Source organism: Nansenia antarctica (genome assembly GCF_963989245.1).
Source record: "Nansenia antarctica genome assembly, chromosome: 20".
Taxonomy (NCBI): Eukaryota; Metazoa; Chordata; class Actinopteri; order Argentiniformes; family Microstomatidae; genus Nansenia; species Nansenia antarctica.
This window is the reverse complement of record NC_137693.1, coordinates 7,285,566-7,301,710: the sequence shown is the minus strand read 5'-3', so window position 1 is coordinate 7,301,710 and position 16,145 is coordinate 7,285,566. Positions and strand designations below refer to the sequence as shown.

General features: G+C 47.6%; 2 protein-coding genes across 2 annotated transcripts; both read left to right on the top strand.

Moving 5' to 3' along the window:
- Positions 1-3,158: 3,158 nt before the first annotated feature.
- On the top strand, positions 3,159-4,097 carry LOC308174519 (olfactory receptor 51E2-like; the record flags this gene model as incomplete). Its single annotated transcript, XM_080549608.1, has 1 exon — positions 3,159-4,097. One exon carries the CDS (start codon positions 3,159-3,161, stop codon positions 4,095-4,097), a length of 939 nt encoding a protein of 312 aa, XP_080405734.1.
- Positions 4,098-14,790: 10,693 nt separating this feature from the next.
- Positions 14,791-15,732, top strand: LOC308174956 (olfactory receptor 5K1-like; the record flags this gene model as incomplete). Its single annotated transcript, XM_080550067.1, has 1 exon — positions 14,791-15,732. One exon carries the CDS (start codon positions 14,791-14,793, stop codon positions 15,730-15,732), a length of 942 nt encoding a protein of 313 aa, XP_080406193.1.
- Between the last annotated feature and the right edge of the window lie 413 nt (positions 15,733-16,145).

The following is a 16,145-nucleotide window of genomic DNA, read 5'->3' as shown; positions in this document are numbered from 1 at the left end:
GAGTAGGCGAGCACACGGGGCTGCAGTGGTCGTGCTGCACGGTCACGTCGGCTTTTCACCGACCACCGATGGTGCTAGCGGAGTTTTTTGCGAGTGATTGCGGGTGGTAGGCTTGCGCGATGCGGTAGATGGCATGTATATTATTATACTTTTGATACTTTGCTGACAATTCTGCACACTGTGGACTTGTGAACTCCAAAAAGATAGGGCTACTTGTATGTAGGATGTAACAATAAACCATGTGACCATGGTTCAATGTCATGCATTGAGTCTAATGCGAGCTGCTATGGGGAGCCGGTGATGGGCGCGGAGGAGAGGAGAGACTTTGGGGAGGTTGAACACCAGATGGCCGGTAGCATCCTGGATGAGCTGCAGAGGTCTTATGATACCTTTGATAAGTAAGTAAGTAAGCTAGCTAGCTAGCCAGCTATCACTGGAAACAAATTAGTATCCAGTTATGTAATGTATCACCACTTTGGCTGATGTGATGATGTGACGTGGCTTTGTTTGGCTAGTTAACTAGTCACCTCGTAACATTCGCGTAGCGAAATTAGCATGCTAGCAGCTGTTTTAATATAAAATGGTCATGCCAAGATAAAAGCTATAGCTGACTAGTGAGCCCGCATCAACCTTAATGCTATTTATGTGCGAGATGCTATCTATAGTTTATCTAGGGCCATATTTATCTAGCAACGTCATATATATTTTTACATTTCGTCTGAATCCAAGATGGCGGACACTGAAAATAAATTAATCCTGGTTTAAACCAGGTTTAACTAATCCAGGATTAAAATGATGATGTGCAACGCGTCTCTGATTAACAAACCTGGATTTACTAAACCTGGATTAACTCTAAACCAGGATTAGTTTAAACCAGGTTGGTGCAACCCAGCCTAAATGTTGAAGAGAGAGGTGGGTGGCGGCCTTCATTTTTGACCCCAAACATCTTTTTGGGTCGCTTTTCGCTGGCCCCCCCTATTGAACTGTTGTCCACCCCTGTGTCTCCCTCCTGAAAAAGAACTGGCTACGCCCCTGCTTTTTGCTGAGCTCTGAAGGTGAATGAGGGCCTTTGAGCCTCTTACACCAATTTTAAGATCCACCACCTTATCAAACCCATGACAGTACCTCCTTCCCATTCTGTATGAACATAGTTGTATAGTTAGAATAAGAGGAGTTAGATATATGTCCTATTTTTTAAATAAAGATGTTTTTAAAAATCTGAATTAGTCATTATTACTGCTGAGACTACAGTGAATTATTCAAGTCAAAAGTAAATATGTGTGTGTGTGTGTGTGTGTGTGTGTGTGTGTGTGTGTGTGTGTGTGTGTGTGTTCAGAAGAGATTATATATAATAATAGTATTACAATGAGTGTATGGGGTGCAGTAAGATGTGCACCCAAAGTTAGATTTCCCCAGGTACAGCTGACATCATCATTGTCATTACTCATGATTTTGTCAAATTGAAGACTCGTCATCAGGTTTGGGGCTACAAATAAAAGTGTTGTTGTGTGTGCTGTCAGAATGGAGGGGTGGGAGAGCACTCAGGCATCTCGGTGGAAGGCTGAGAAAACGACTCACATTCTATGCTGCTTTGGTAGTTGTTCCTCGTCTGTCGTCTTGGTATGTATATTGGTATCTATTTTGCATTCTAGCTGACATACCATTTTGTTGTTTTTGGTTACCCAACCCCTCTAGCAATAATGATAAATATAACCATAATAATAATAATAATAACAATAATGATGCATTTTATTTGTAAGACGCTTTCGTACACAACAAGAAAGCGCTTTCTCACGCAAAAAAACCCTATATTTTATATTATAATATGATATATTACATAATGAAATTGTGAAATGATAAATATTGTCTTGTTAAGTATTTGATGGTATGTCAGCCTGGTCGAGATGTTACATGAAAGCTTAGTGATAAAGACTTACTTATAAGGACATTACTGATTATATTCAGGATTCCAAGGAAAGTCATGCTGTCATTGAAAGAGGGCTCTTATTTACATACACCCTGCTGGGATTGGTGTTGGAGGGCCAGTAGAGGGACAGAATACTTGATAATGATCAAGAGCAGTGATTGGGGGCATTGTCCTTCAAAAACAGTGCCGTTATTCGGATGAGATATTTCCTGACTATGTTCTTATGGCACTTATGATAACACTGATTAGTGTCCTGATTAGATTTAAAAACAGGCACTCATCCTATCATGGCCATCTAATCTTCTCCAGCTTTCAATTGGTATATTGCCGGTTGAGAGAGGACGCTGGCGTTGCTTGTTCGCCGCTTCTCCGCCCGAAATCTAGGTGTAATTGCAGTATACAGAGTAGATTGTCCTACAAAGACACTTAGATTTAGATTTAGTAATCTAAAAATGTATTAGACCCCTATACTTTCTTTTATTTATTTTTGGTTTCTTTTTTATTATTACTATTCGACCTTTTCAGTTTGTAAAGCGTCTTTGAGTGTCTAGAAAAGGGCTATATAAGTCTAATGTATTATTATGATTATGATTATGATTATTATTATTATTATTATATCCTTCCCCTATCCTAGCCCCTCCAACTCTTTCCCAGGTCGTTCCCCAGGCTGCAAAAGAAAATATGTTCTCAGGAAACTTACCTGGTAAAATAAGGGTTAGGCCTAAGTAAATACATTTCAGGACAAACTGTGTTCTTACAGCAGTTTGTTAGCAATGGTTATAAGGTAGTTGAGTATGTACTTGATCATTTAATAGTATTTACAATGCAAAATGATGTGCTACCTTTTCTCTTTTCCCTTGACAGATGAATTATTTTGATGAATTAATACTTTCTTAAAATTGAAAATGAAGGTTTTATCAGAGTTTGGTGAAGTTGTCATTACACAGAGTCTGCTATCAGTATGTAACATGTTCTGAGAGAAGATCCAGCTTCTATGACTGCCCCTTGCTTGGCAGTCACTCTCTCAAAATATCTGTCCAATCAGGCCAGCTTAGAAAGCCAGTTCTCTGGTGTGGTGGAGCTGACAACTGGAATGAAAGGCAGTCCACATGTGTGATTGACCGGGGGTAGGGATGCCTCCGTCAGACATAAAGTACATAAATTCAGTAACTTTCTTGAGGAGGTAATTATTCTCTTCTCCCCATTCCTTTAGGCTCTGAGACCCCCCTAGATGGAGAATCAAACATTTAGCCAGCATGTTCTACACCTGGAGGGGTTAAAGGTAACCAACCAGTCCTCCTACCCTGCCTTCATCATCCTCCTCATCATCTACATCTTCACCATGGTGTCTAACATCTCCCTCATAGTGCTGATCTCCATGGAGAGGAACCTGCACCAGCCTATGTACCTCCTCCTCTGCAATCTGCCCCTCAATGATGCTCTGACGTCTACTACCATTTTGCCTCGCATTCTCAGTGACATTTTCATAGACAGCCCAGATCGGTATATCAGCTACATAAACTGTGTGGTCCAAGCCTTCTTTGGCCATTACTTCGGCACCTGCTCACACACAATACTTATGATCATGGCTTTTGACAGGTACGTGGCCATCTGCAACCCACTGCGGTACGCTACAATCATGAACAACAGAATGGTGGTCACACTAACTGCGTATGCCTGGGCGGTAGGCTACCTCTTTGTTGGGATTCTTGTGGGACTCAGCATCCGCCTGTCACACTGCAGAGCGAGGGTCGCCAACCCTTATTGTGACAACCCCTCGCTTTTCAAGCTCTCCTGCGAGGACCTGCTCATCAACCACATCTACGGCCTGTCTTTCAGTGTGCTCCTCCTGGGTTCCTCCATTGGGTTTGTGACACTGACCTATCTGAAGATTACTATGGTGTGTTTGAAGAGTAAGAACAGGGTGTTGAACAGCAGAGCCCTGCAGACCTGTACCACACACCTGGCCGTGTATGTCATCATGCTGGTGTCAGGCTTCACTGTTGTCTTCCTGCACCGGTTCCCTCAGTGGTCTGACCATAGGAAACTAGCAGCCATCATGTTTCACGTGGTTCCGCCTGCACTCAATCCTCTCATCTATGGCCTGCAAACCAAAGAGATCAGACAGAGGATTTTTCGTATGTTTCATAACAATAAAGCGACTGTATGATGATGGTTGAAGTTTGAGGAAATACAAATAAAATATTTGAAATATCCTGCTTTGCCCAGGACCTTTTCTGAGAATATCCGCCTAAAATAAGTATGCCCCCAAAAATACACTGTTAGTTCAAATGCTTGAATCTGGTATTAACATACATCTATGTCAAGGTGAGAGTAACAATGTGTGTTCATCTACTATAATGGATGCGATGTACAATCTTACATTGTATAAGACTATATCTGGCACATATTGAGGAGGTATGAACCAGCCCCAACACAGTCTCCCACGTCTCGTCTGTCAGCTTCACCCCGAAAGTAGTGGTGGTCTAGTGCAGAGGTTCCCAAAGTGGGTGCCGCGGCACCCTGGGGTGCCGCAGCACCTGTCCGGGGGTGCCGCCAAATCTGCTCGTAAAAAAATAAAAAATAAAAAATATATAATATAAAATTATAATAATAATACATTAATAAACGTTTGTTTATTACATGTGCAATGGAGTTCATAAGCAAATAAAATATATATTTCTCAGATTTGAAAGATATTAATTTACTAACTAGGCCTACTAGTTACTAACTAACTACTCCTCACTGAAGTCTTGAAAATGGTTAATTATGTAAAACCACGCCCGCTGAAGTCACGGCTGTTCAGCACATTGTGCAATGAGATGGGGTCCGAGCATGAGGGGCTCTTATTACACACAGAGGTCCGCTGGCTGTCGCGGGGCAAGGTGTTATCCCGTGTCTATGAGCTCCGAGATGAACTGATAACTTTTGTCAGTGAGCACGACTTGCCATACAAAGAACAATTGGAAGATGAATCGTGGATTAAGCTTGCTTATCTGGCAGATATTTTTAGCCACCTTAATGACCTCAACATAAAAATGCAAGGGAAGGCTGAGAATATCCTGACAGCGACAGACAAACTGAACGGATTCCGATCCAAATTGAGACGGTGGCAAGACGGGGTGGCCAAGAAAAACATTGAAATGTTTACGTTGACGGCCAATGACGCAGCACACAAGTCAGCGTCTTTCTTGAATCTGATCGCTGCGCACCTACGTATGCTGGAGGAGAGATTTGAGTCCTATTTCCCTCCAATGAACGAAGACTTCGACTGGCTCCGGGATCCGTTCAACCCCCTCTCATCAGCATCAGCCGCTAGTTTGAGCAGCAAAGCTCAAGATGAACTGGCAGAGCTCATTATGGACCGCACACTGAAGCTCAAACATGGTGAGCTAGGTTTGGATAGGTTTTGGCTGCTTGTGGGACATGAATATCCATCTCTCTCAGAGAGCGCCATCAAGGTGCTTTTACCCTTCCCAACCTCCTACTTGTGCGAGCTGGCTTTTTCTTCTCTAGCATACGTCAAGAACAAGACACTCACGCGTCTGTCAGTGGAACAGGACCTGCGTGTCGCGCTGTCCACTATCTCATGTGTCCCACTAATGCGCACAACATATTTCTTTGTTTTGTATTTCTCTCAATTTTTACAATTATGTCATGATTATTATTGTTAAATGATTATAGTTGTGAGTTACCCGTTTGGTTCAGATGTGAAATAATAATCTCAGAATGAGCATTGAAATGAGAATTACATTTTAAGGCATTATTTTAAGCCCCCCAAAAAAGCATTGTTCCATTGATTGATTATACAGGCCTTTGATATTTTATTTGTGTGAAGAATTCCCTCCCATATTGTACAATCCTTGAGGGCCACAATTTTATTTAATTTAGCGATAGTTTGACTGACCTATGCATTCTTGCCCATCCATTACAGTTCATTTATGACTTTTATTATCTTGTTAAAATTCATTGGGGCAATACTTGTGTATTATATATAAACACACATTTTCAAACCAATTCATCGTGTATTGTTTTTAGTTTAAGCTCCGAGGCATTTTTTAAATCTTGGGGTGCCTTGGAGAAGGGGGAAAGCTTCAGGGGTGCCTTGGTTAAAAAAAGTTTGGGAACCTCTGGTCTAGTGGATAGTGAGTTGGACTTGTGATCGGAAGGTTGTGAGTTCAAATCCCGCCTGAAACCACAACACTACTAGTGTGCCCTTGAGTAAGGCACTTAGCCCTCAGTTACTCCAGTGGGAATGTCCCTGTAATTCGTAATTGTAAATCGCTTTGGATTAAAAGTGTCTGCTAAATGGCAAAATTATAAATTATTAATTAAAATTAACCCGCTCCCAAGCACCCAAGCACTCAACATTATTGAGTGTTTCTGGCTTAATGGAATTGGAATTGGAATCTATTTCAGTGTGTATGATAGAAATTAGGCTCTTTACATTGGGGTTCAAAGAGGGAATGGAATCCATTTCAGAGTGAGTAGGGTGGTTTGGAAATTCTGGAGATTGCTCTCCGGAAATGTTTAATCTGGAAATAGCGAAATAGAGGAGATGCAGGTACATTTAATCTTTCAGACAAGTCTGAAAATTACAAGAAAGTCCCTTTGCTATAAAAATCATCAACAGTTCTGATTCCCTTGTCAAACCAAGTTTAGGAAGTGGGATCAGTACACGGTGGTTTAAACAGGTGATTACGACATTGGAGAATGAGAGGATTGTCTGTTAAGACCAAAGTGCCTCCTGAACTCACTGATGATCATTTCTGTGTTTCTGTGAATTCATATACAGTATATTCATAGCTTTCATGTGACGTCACAGCATAGTGGAAACGCCCACCTGACGGGCAAAAGGCACTGCCTGTGAAGTTGCAGAGCACCAGGAAACACAGTAGCATTGGTTAGAAAACAATCATGCCAGATAGTTGCTGTGCAATCGGGTGTACAAACCGGCGAGGAGATAGGCCTGGGTTGTGTCTTTATAGGATACCGAGTGAAAAAGAAAATAAAGAGAGGAGAAATGTGTGGATTAATGCCATCAAACGAAGTGTACCGGGAGCGGGACAGAAAGAATGGGTGCCATCAAAGCACACACGTCTGTGCAGCGAACATTTCATCAAAGGTAAGTTAGCTAAAGTAATGTTAATATAATTAGCTACAATTGCAAAGCATTTAGCCATTATCTGTACATAGCTAACGTTCATCATTTCTGCATGGTTTGTTTAGGTGGCTTGCCAAAAGGTTGCTAACGTTAGCATTAGCTACTAATGCCGTAACGTTATTATCGCCTTGATTCATAGGTTTCAAATCTGACGACCCTTTGACCAAATCGGATTAATCCGTCCTTTTCCACAGCAACCCATGCAGTCAGTGGTGGAGCATTGAGGCAGTAGGAATGGTTCACCTGACACGGACAGAGGTTTTGTTTAGATTTCATTTCATCAATGTCAGCCCTGTCACCAGCTGTAAACATCTGTGATCAACGTAACTATCTACCAAAATTAGAGCTATCTAGCACAAGAGAGTAATTTAGCTGTGTAACGTTAGATTAGACAACGTAGCATAACCAAAGGCAAACGTTAGGTACCTTCGCTTTGACAAGAGGCTAGAGCTAGCTTACCACTGACCGTAACGTAACGTTAGCTAGCATACCGATAGCATTGGCTAATTTAACGTCACTCACCTTGGCTTTGACGATGAAGAAATTCTTCACTTTCCACACGCCAGCATTAGTTACCCAACCAGATTGGAAATATTTGTAGCTTTCGGTGCTTTTAAAAGCCTTCATCCTAGCTGCGGTATATGGGGATGGATTCTCCACCAGATATATCCAGATGTCACCGAACACGAGATCAGGCAGGGACTTAGCTGCATTTAGTGGTTCAAACACAGCCGCGGGGGCTAAATATGGGTCGCAAGTGCCCAATATGTGTAGCTTTTCCGTGTATCTTGCTAGTTCTTCATGGGTGAGGTGGTCTAAATAGTCAGCAGCCGGTAAATTGCGTCCACTCGCCATGTTGCGCGATGTTGCTATGATCCTTTTTGCCCGTCAGGTTGGTGGTTGCTAGGGAAGAAACCACGTGACTGAAAGCTATGAATAGCCTATTGCATTATTTGAAAATTGACAGCGCTGTAAATAGTGTAATTCTTGCACAATGCACATCCTTTCACGCCACTTTGATCGCAACATAAGCAATATGTAATGTATCCGTCACATTGTTGTCATGGCAACGAATACTGAGATTTGTGGCAAGAGAAACCGGTGTAGTACAACACAATAATTATCAAGCGGCAGCGGAAACCGCAAATACATTATCAAGCGAGAAAACACACTTTATTACATTATATGCTGTATTAAATATAATTGTATTTGTTCCATGTTGCATGAAAATGTGTTGATGATTACAGACATAATCAAATGTAGGCTACTGCAATTACTTTGCTGCGGTAGCTAGAGCGTGCAACACACAACTGGGAGACATACTGTACAGTTAATCACTCATAACTGTCTGTACACATATCCTAATATCCTATCACTATTGCGTATGTAACTAGGATAAACCCCGCTGTGGAAAGCCGGCTTCAGCTCCGACATTTCAAATCCAAAGGGATTGGGTGACATACTGTTGTCACGATCAGAAGGCGGAACCCAGAAGCAGACACGGAGAACAGGTAGTAAGGTAATAACAGTAGTTTATTATAGGGTTTGGGGTTAGGGGAATCCGGCTGGGGGTAGGTAGTGCAGGTAGGGGTTCTGGCAGGTAGACAGGTACTCAGACCGGCAGGGGGTCAGGTAGGTAGGCAGGTAGTCAGACAGGCTGGGGGTCAGGCAGGTAGGCGGGTACTCAGACAGGCAGGGGGTCAGGCAGGTAGGCGGGTAGTCAGACAGGCAGGGGATCAGGCAGGTAGGCAGGTACTCAGACAGGCAGGAGGTCAGGCAGGTAGGCGGGTAGTCAGACAGGCAGGAGGTCGGCAGGCAGGGAATCCTTTAGCGGGGAACAGGGAGAACAGGGTTAGGTTAAGGTATCGGAATAAGTCTCGAGTACAGGGAATGAACATAGGAACCAACCATCAAGTGGTTACGATCTGGCGTTGACCGGAAGCAGGAGCAGGGCTTAAGTAGGATCCAGTCGCGGTCTTAATCGGCCACACCTGGCGCCACTGATAGATGGCTGATGAGCCGGGGGCGGAGCTGGGGGCGGAACTGTGACAGTATCCCCCCTCCGATGGACGCCTCTGGGCGGACCGCCAGGCTTGCCGGGGTGTCGGCGGTGGAAGTCCTGAACGAGCGTAGGGTCGAGGATCTGTCGCCGAGGGACCCAGCACCTCTCCTCAGGACCATAGCCCTCCCAGTCCACCAGGTACTGGAACCCTCGACCACGGCTACGAGAATCCAAGAGGCGGTGGACGGTGTAGGCAGGGAGGTCATCAATCATCCTGGGGGGGGGTGGGTCGGGAACTGGAGGAGACAGGGGGCTGGAGGACACAGGTTTGAGGAGGGAAACATGGAAGGAGGGATGGACACGGAGGGTACGGGGAAGCTTGAGACGCATGACCATGGGGTTGATCACCCGCTCAATGGTGAAGGGACCAATGAACCTCTGGGACAATTTCCTGGATTCAGTCCTTAGTGGTAGGTACTTAGTGGATAGCCATACCTTGTCCCCAGGGGCATAATTGGGAGCAGGGATGCGCCGACGGTTGGCCTGTCGTTGGTAACGATCCGATGCCCGAAGAAGGGTGGCACGGGCCCGATGCCAGGTCCTATGGCAGCGGCGGAGGTGAGCCTGGACGGACGGGACCAGGATCTCCTCCTCCTGGGAAGGGAACAGGGGAGGCTGATAGCCGTAAAGGCACTGGAAGGGTGACATAACTGTGGCCGAGGTAGCCAGGGTGTTGTGGGCGTACTCCACCCACGGTAACTGGGTTGCCCAGGTAGTAGGGTTGGCAGACACCAAGCAGCGCAGGGTGGACTCCAGCTTCTGGTTGGCCCTCTCCGCCTGACCGTTGGTCTGGGGATGGAACCCTGAGGTCAGGCTGATGGATGCCCCGAGGCCGGAGCAGAAAGCCTTCCAGACCGCCGAGGTGAACTGTGGTCCCCGATCAGACACCACGTCAGTGGGTAGGCCGTGGGGCCGGAACACCTCTCTCACCAACAGATCCGCCGTCTCCCTGGCGGAAGGAAGCTTGGGCAGGGGCAAAAAGTGGGCGAATTTGCTAAAGCGGTCGACCACCGTCAAAATCACAGTCATGCCGTCAGACATGGGCAGACCCGAAACGAAATCCAGGGCCACATGGGACCAGGGGCGACGGGGAATGGGTAGAGGACGCAGTAGGCCCGAACTGGGTTGGTTAGACGATTTATTCCGGGCACATACAGAACAGGCCAGCACAAAGGCCTTGGTGTCCTCAGGCATGGTTGGCCACCAAAAGCGCCGGCGAAGGAACGCCAGGGTCCTCGTCACCCCAGGGTGGCAGGTGAGGGTGGAGGCGTGAGCCCATAGTAGCACCCGGGATCTCACGGTGTCAGGGACGAATAGGCGACCAGGAGGACCGTTTCCCGGGTCGGGCTGAGCCCGCTGAGCGGTCCTGACCGCCTCCTCAATTTCCCAGGTGACGGCCGCGACCACGCAGGTGACCGGCATGATGGTGTCTGGCACTGAGCTGGTCTCACTCTCCTTGTCGTAAAGGCGGGACAGGGCATCGGGCTTCACGTTCTTGGATCCCGGCCTAAAAGTGAGGGAAAAATTAAAACGGCCAAAAAACAGCGCCCATCTGGCCTGGCGGGAATTGAGCCGTTTAGCCGTGCGGATGTACTCCAGGTTTCGGTGGTCAGTCCACACGAGGAAGGGTTGTTCCGAGCCCTCCAGCCAATGCCTCCATTCCTCTAACGCCAGCTTCACGGCCAACAACTCACGGTTACCCACGTCATAGTTTCTCTCCGCCGGAGAGAGACGGTGGGACAGGAAGGCGCAGGGATGGACCTTACCGTCCGTAGCGCGTTGGGAGAGGACAGCCCCCACCCCGGTGTCCGAGGCATCCGCCTCCACCACGAACTGCCTGGAGGGATCCGGCTGAACGAGGATGGGTGCTGAGGTGAAGCGGTTCTTGAGGTCGAGGAAAGCCTTCTCGGCCTCGGGGGTCCATCGGAACTGGCAGGAAGTGGAGGTGAGAGCAGTGAGTGGAACCGCGACACTGCTATAGTTGCGGATGAACCGCCTATAAAAATTTGCAAACCCTAAGAATCGCTGGAGCTGCTTACGGTTACCAGGGACGGGCCACTCCAGGACTGCTCTCACCTTAGCGGGGTCCATCCTCACCTGACCATTAGCGACGATGTAACCCAGGAAGGATACCGACGGGACATGGAACTCGCACTTCTCCCTTTTGACAAACAGCCGGTTCTCGAGGAGACGCTGGAGTACCCGATGGACATGCTGGACATGGGTGACTGGGTCCCTAGAAAAAATCAAAATGTCATCAAGGTAAACGAAAACAAACAGGCCTATCATGTCCCTGAGGACATCGTTCACTAAGGCCTGAAACACCGCAGGGGCATTAGTGAGGCCAAAAGGCATCACCAGGTACTCGAAATGGCCTAAGGGAGTGTTGAACCCTGTCTTCCACTCATCCCCCTCTCGTATCCGAACCAGGTGGTAGGCGTTGCGGAGGTCGAGCTTTGTGAACACCGTGGCTCCCTGGAGAGAGTCGAAAGCAGAGTTCATGAGGGGTAAAGGGTAAGAGTTCTTGATAGTAATATTATTCAGACCGCGGTAATCAATGCAGGGACGCAGGGTCTTGTCCTTCTTAGCAACAAAAAAGAACCCAGCGCCCACGGGTGAGGAGGAGGGACGGATAAGGCCAGCAGCCAGGGAGTCCTTGATGTAGCACTCCATGGCCTCCCGTTCGGGTTTGGAGATGCTGTACAGGCGGCTGCTAGGAAGGGGTGCTCCGGGCAGTAATTCAATGGCGCAATCATAGGGCCGATGAGGGGGTAGGGAAAGGGCTAACTGCTTGCAAAACACCTGTTGGAGGTCCCGATACTCCGGCGGAATAGCAGACAGGTCAGGGACCTCTGGTCTGGGTGCCTGGGAGGAAACAGAGGTTGACACAGCGGACCGAAGGCAGGTGGCATGACACTCGAGACTCCAACTATCTACCCTGGCATGGGCCCAGTTGATATTAGGGTTATGTCTAGCCAGCCAGGGGTGACCCAGAACAATGGGAGCATGGGGAGTGCATGTGATGAAAAAACTCACCTCCTCCTGGTGGTTGCCGGACAGTAACATTGACACAGGCTCCGTCCTATCCGTAACCTTGGCGAGGAGCCTGCCGTCCAATGCGATGGCCTCTAGGGGTGCATCTAGGGAGCTGGTGGAGAGACCTAACTGCTCTACCAGAGACACATCCATAAAATTGCCATCAGCACCAGAGTCAATGAGAGCAGGGAACACAGTGGACTGACCCTTGACGGTGATAGTGGCGTTGAGCTGGGTCCGGGTGCGGGGAGATGCAGAGATAGCAGAACGGCTCGTTAGGGTCCTCCCCTCTCCTAACGAGCCTGCCGGTTTAACGGCCGAGTGGGACAGGTGGAGAGGTAATGTCCCAGCTCCCCACAGTAAAGGCAGCTGTTGTTCTTCAAACGCCGGCGGCGCTCCTCCTGGCTGAGACGCATCCGACCAAGCTGCATGGGTTCGGGGATAGAGGACTTCTCCTCTCTAGGAGTGACGTCGGGCTGAAAAGGGCGAGAATAATTTATAGGGTCTAGAGAAAACGAAGCACTTCCGCGTTCCCGTCTCCGTTCAGTTAGGCGATTATCTACTCTGATAGCCAGGGAGATTAATCCATCCAGATCGGAGGACTCCGGATGTGACACCAGCTCGTCCTTGATGGTCTCCGCGAGTCCACCGGTGAACGCCGCGATGAGGGCTGCATCGTTCCACCCACTCTCAGCTGCCAGGGTGCGGAAACTAATAGAATAGTCAGCTACACTCCGAGTTTCCTGACGGAGGGCGAGAAGGCGTTTGGAAGCGTCCTGTCCCCGGATCGGATGATAAAATATTTTCCTCATCTCACCGGAGAAGGCTGCGTAGGAGGCAATGAGCGGATCCCGTCTCTCCCACAGCGCCGACGCCCACTCCAGAGCGGCCCCACGGAGGAGACCGATTACCAGGTAAACCCGACCCCGGTCTGTGGAGAAGGACGTAGGTTGTTGTTCTATCACTAGCTCACACTGCATGAGGAACGAACGGCAGCAACCCTGTTTGCCGTCGTAACGATCCGGCATGGGGACCCGGGGCTCTCGAATCACCGGAGCGGGCAGGGGCTGGGGGGCGGTCGGTGTAGCATTAGCAACGGCGGCTACTCCCGTGTCCTGGAAACTGGTCAGAGTTGTGTTAAAGTCACGGAGCCTCCCCACAATCTCCTGTAGGAGGGAGTCGTGTCTCTCCAACGCGGTGTAATTACTGGACCTGCGCACTGGGCTTCTGGACCTTGAGTGTGCTGGGGATCCAGATCTGCTTCGGCGCTTAGAGTATGATGGGGACCGGTCCCGACGGACTGTCTCGGTGTCTGCTGGGTTCGACATGGCCAGATCGTACTGTCACGATCAGAAGGCGGAACCCAGAAGCAGACACGGAGAACAGGTAGTAAGGTAATAACAGTAGTTTATTATAGGGTTTGGGGTTAGGGGAATCCGGCTGGGGGTAGGTAGTGCAGGTAGGGGTTCTGGCAGGTAGACAGGTACTCAGACCGGCAGGGGGTCAGGTAGGTAGGCAGGTAGTCAGACAGGCTGGGGGTCAGGCAGGTAGGCGGGTACTCAGACAGGCAGGGGGTCAGGCAGGTAGGCGGGTAATCAGACAGGCAGGGGATCAGGCAGGTAGGCAGGTACTCAGACAGGCAGGAGGTCAGGCAGGTAGGCGGGTAGTCAGACAGGCAGGAGGTCGGCAGGCAGGGAATCCTTTAGCGGGGAACAGGGAGAACAGGGTTAGGTTAAGGTATCGGAATAAGTCTCGAGTACAGGGAATGAACATAGGAACCAACCATCAAGTGGTTACGATCTGGCGTTGACCGGAAGCAGGAGCAGGGCTTAAGTAGGATCCAGTCGCGGTCTTAATCGGCCACACCTGGCGCCACTGATAGATGGCTGATGAGCCGGGGGCGGAGCTGGGGGCGGAACTGTGACAACTGTACAGTTTATAATTTCATAACTGACTGTACATATACATATCTTAATATCCTATCACTATTGCTATATATAGCCAATATACAAACACATTATGTCACAAATATCAATCTTATTCACTGAATCTAATTCAGCACATGTAGCACATGTGTATATATATACTGTATATACAGTATATATATATATATATATATATTAGCTTACATGTGCTGAATTAGATTCAGTGAATAAGATATTATTTGTAGCATAAACACATCTTATTCACTTCTTAGTGTCCTCCTACGACCTCTGCTCATATGGGAGAGAATTGCAGCCTTGGGGAAGAAAAAAAAAACTGCCAAAAACTAGCATAGTCTCAGGTTGTTTTTCAGTTACATCTCCCAAGGAAGGATGACATCATTGTCAGTTCAAAGAATATGCATGACTCATCATGTTTTACGTTTTAGATAAAAGGCTGTTGTTGTTTTTGCAGTCAGAGTGGAGGGGTGGCAGAGCACTGAGAACGCTTGTGAGGACCAACTCACCGTCTCTGTTAGTTTGGTATTTCAGTCTCTCTTACAGTATATCAAGGAATGTTATTTTCATTGTATGTAAATAATCATTATTACACAGTATGTTTCTTGAGGTCATGTTTTGCACATCTTCCCTCTCATTTAGGCTCTGAGACCCCCTTCAGATGGAGAACCACACATACAACGAGTACATTCTACACCTGGAGGGGTTAAAGGTCACCCACCAGTCCTCCTACCCTGCCTTCATCATCCTCCTCCTCATCTACATCTTCACCATGGTGTCTAACATCGGCCTCGTGGTGCTGATCTCCATGGAGAGGAGCCTGCACCAGCCCATGTACCTCCTCCTCTGTAACCTGCCCCTCAATGATGCTCTGGGATCCATCGTCATCGTGCCTCGCATTCTCAGTGACATTTTCAAAGACAGTGCAGACCGGTATATCAACTACAACGAGTGTGCCTTCCAAGCATTCTGTGCCCACTATTTCGGCACTTCCACACATACTATACTGATGGTTATGGCCTTTGACAGGTGCGTGGCCATCTGCAACCCCATGCATTATGCTACAATCATGAACAACAGAATGGTGATCACACTAACTGCGTATGCCTGGGCGGCAGGCTTGTTCTTTGTTGGGATTCTTGTGGGACTCAGCATCCGCTTGTCACGCTGCAGGGATAGGATCCTCAACCCTTTCTGTGACAATGCCTCCCTGTTCAAGCTCTCCTGCGAGGACCTGCTGATCAACCACATCTACGGCCTGGCTTTCAGTGTGCTCGTCCTGGGTTCCTCCATTGGGTTTGTGACGGTGACCTATCTGAAGATTACTATGGTGTGTTTGAGGAGTAAGAACAGGGTGTTGAACAGCAGAGCCCTGCAGACCTGTACCACACACCTGGCCGTGTATGTCATCATGCTGGTGTCAGGGTTTACCATTGTCTTCTTGCACCGGTTTCCTGAGTGGTCCGACCAAAGGAAACTAGCAGCCATCATGTTTCACGTGGTTCCGCCTGCACTCAATCCTCTCATCTATGGCCTGCAAACCAAAGAGATCAGACAGAGGATTTTTCGCATGTTTCATAACAATAAAGCAACTGTAGGATGATGGTTGAAGTTTGAGGAGCAAATACAAATAAAATATTTGAAATATCCAGCTCTGCCCAGGGCCTTTTCTGAGAATACCCGCCTAAAATAAGTGTGCCCAAAAAGAATATACTGTTAGTTCACAATGCCAGGGGCCACATGCTTGATTCTAGTATTAGAATAATGGTACTCTAACATCTATGTCAAGGTGAGAGTAATAATTAGGGGTGTACAAAGATGTCTATCTGTATCTGCTTTTTTTTAATTTATTTTTAATCATTGCAATTATTCACAATAACAAGCAATTATAAGTATGCATCCCCTCCTCACTCCCTCCCACATAGCAGAGTGATAGACAACAGGGCAGAGAAAAGAGAAAAGGTGTGTGTGTGTGTGTGTGTGTGTGTGTGTGTGTGTGTGTATGTTTACGTGCCT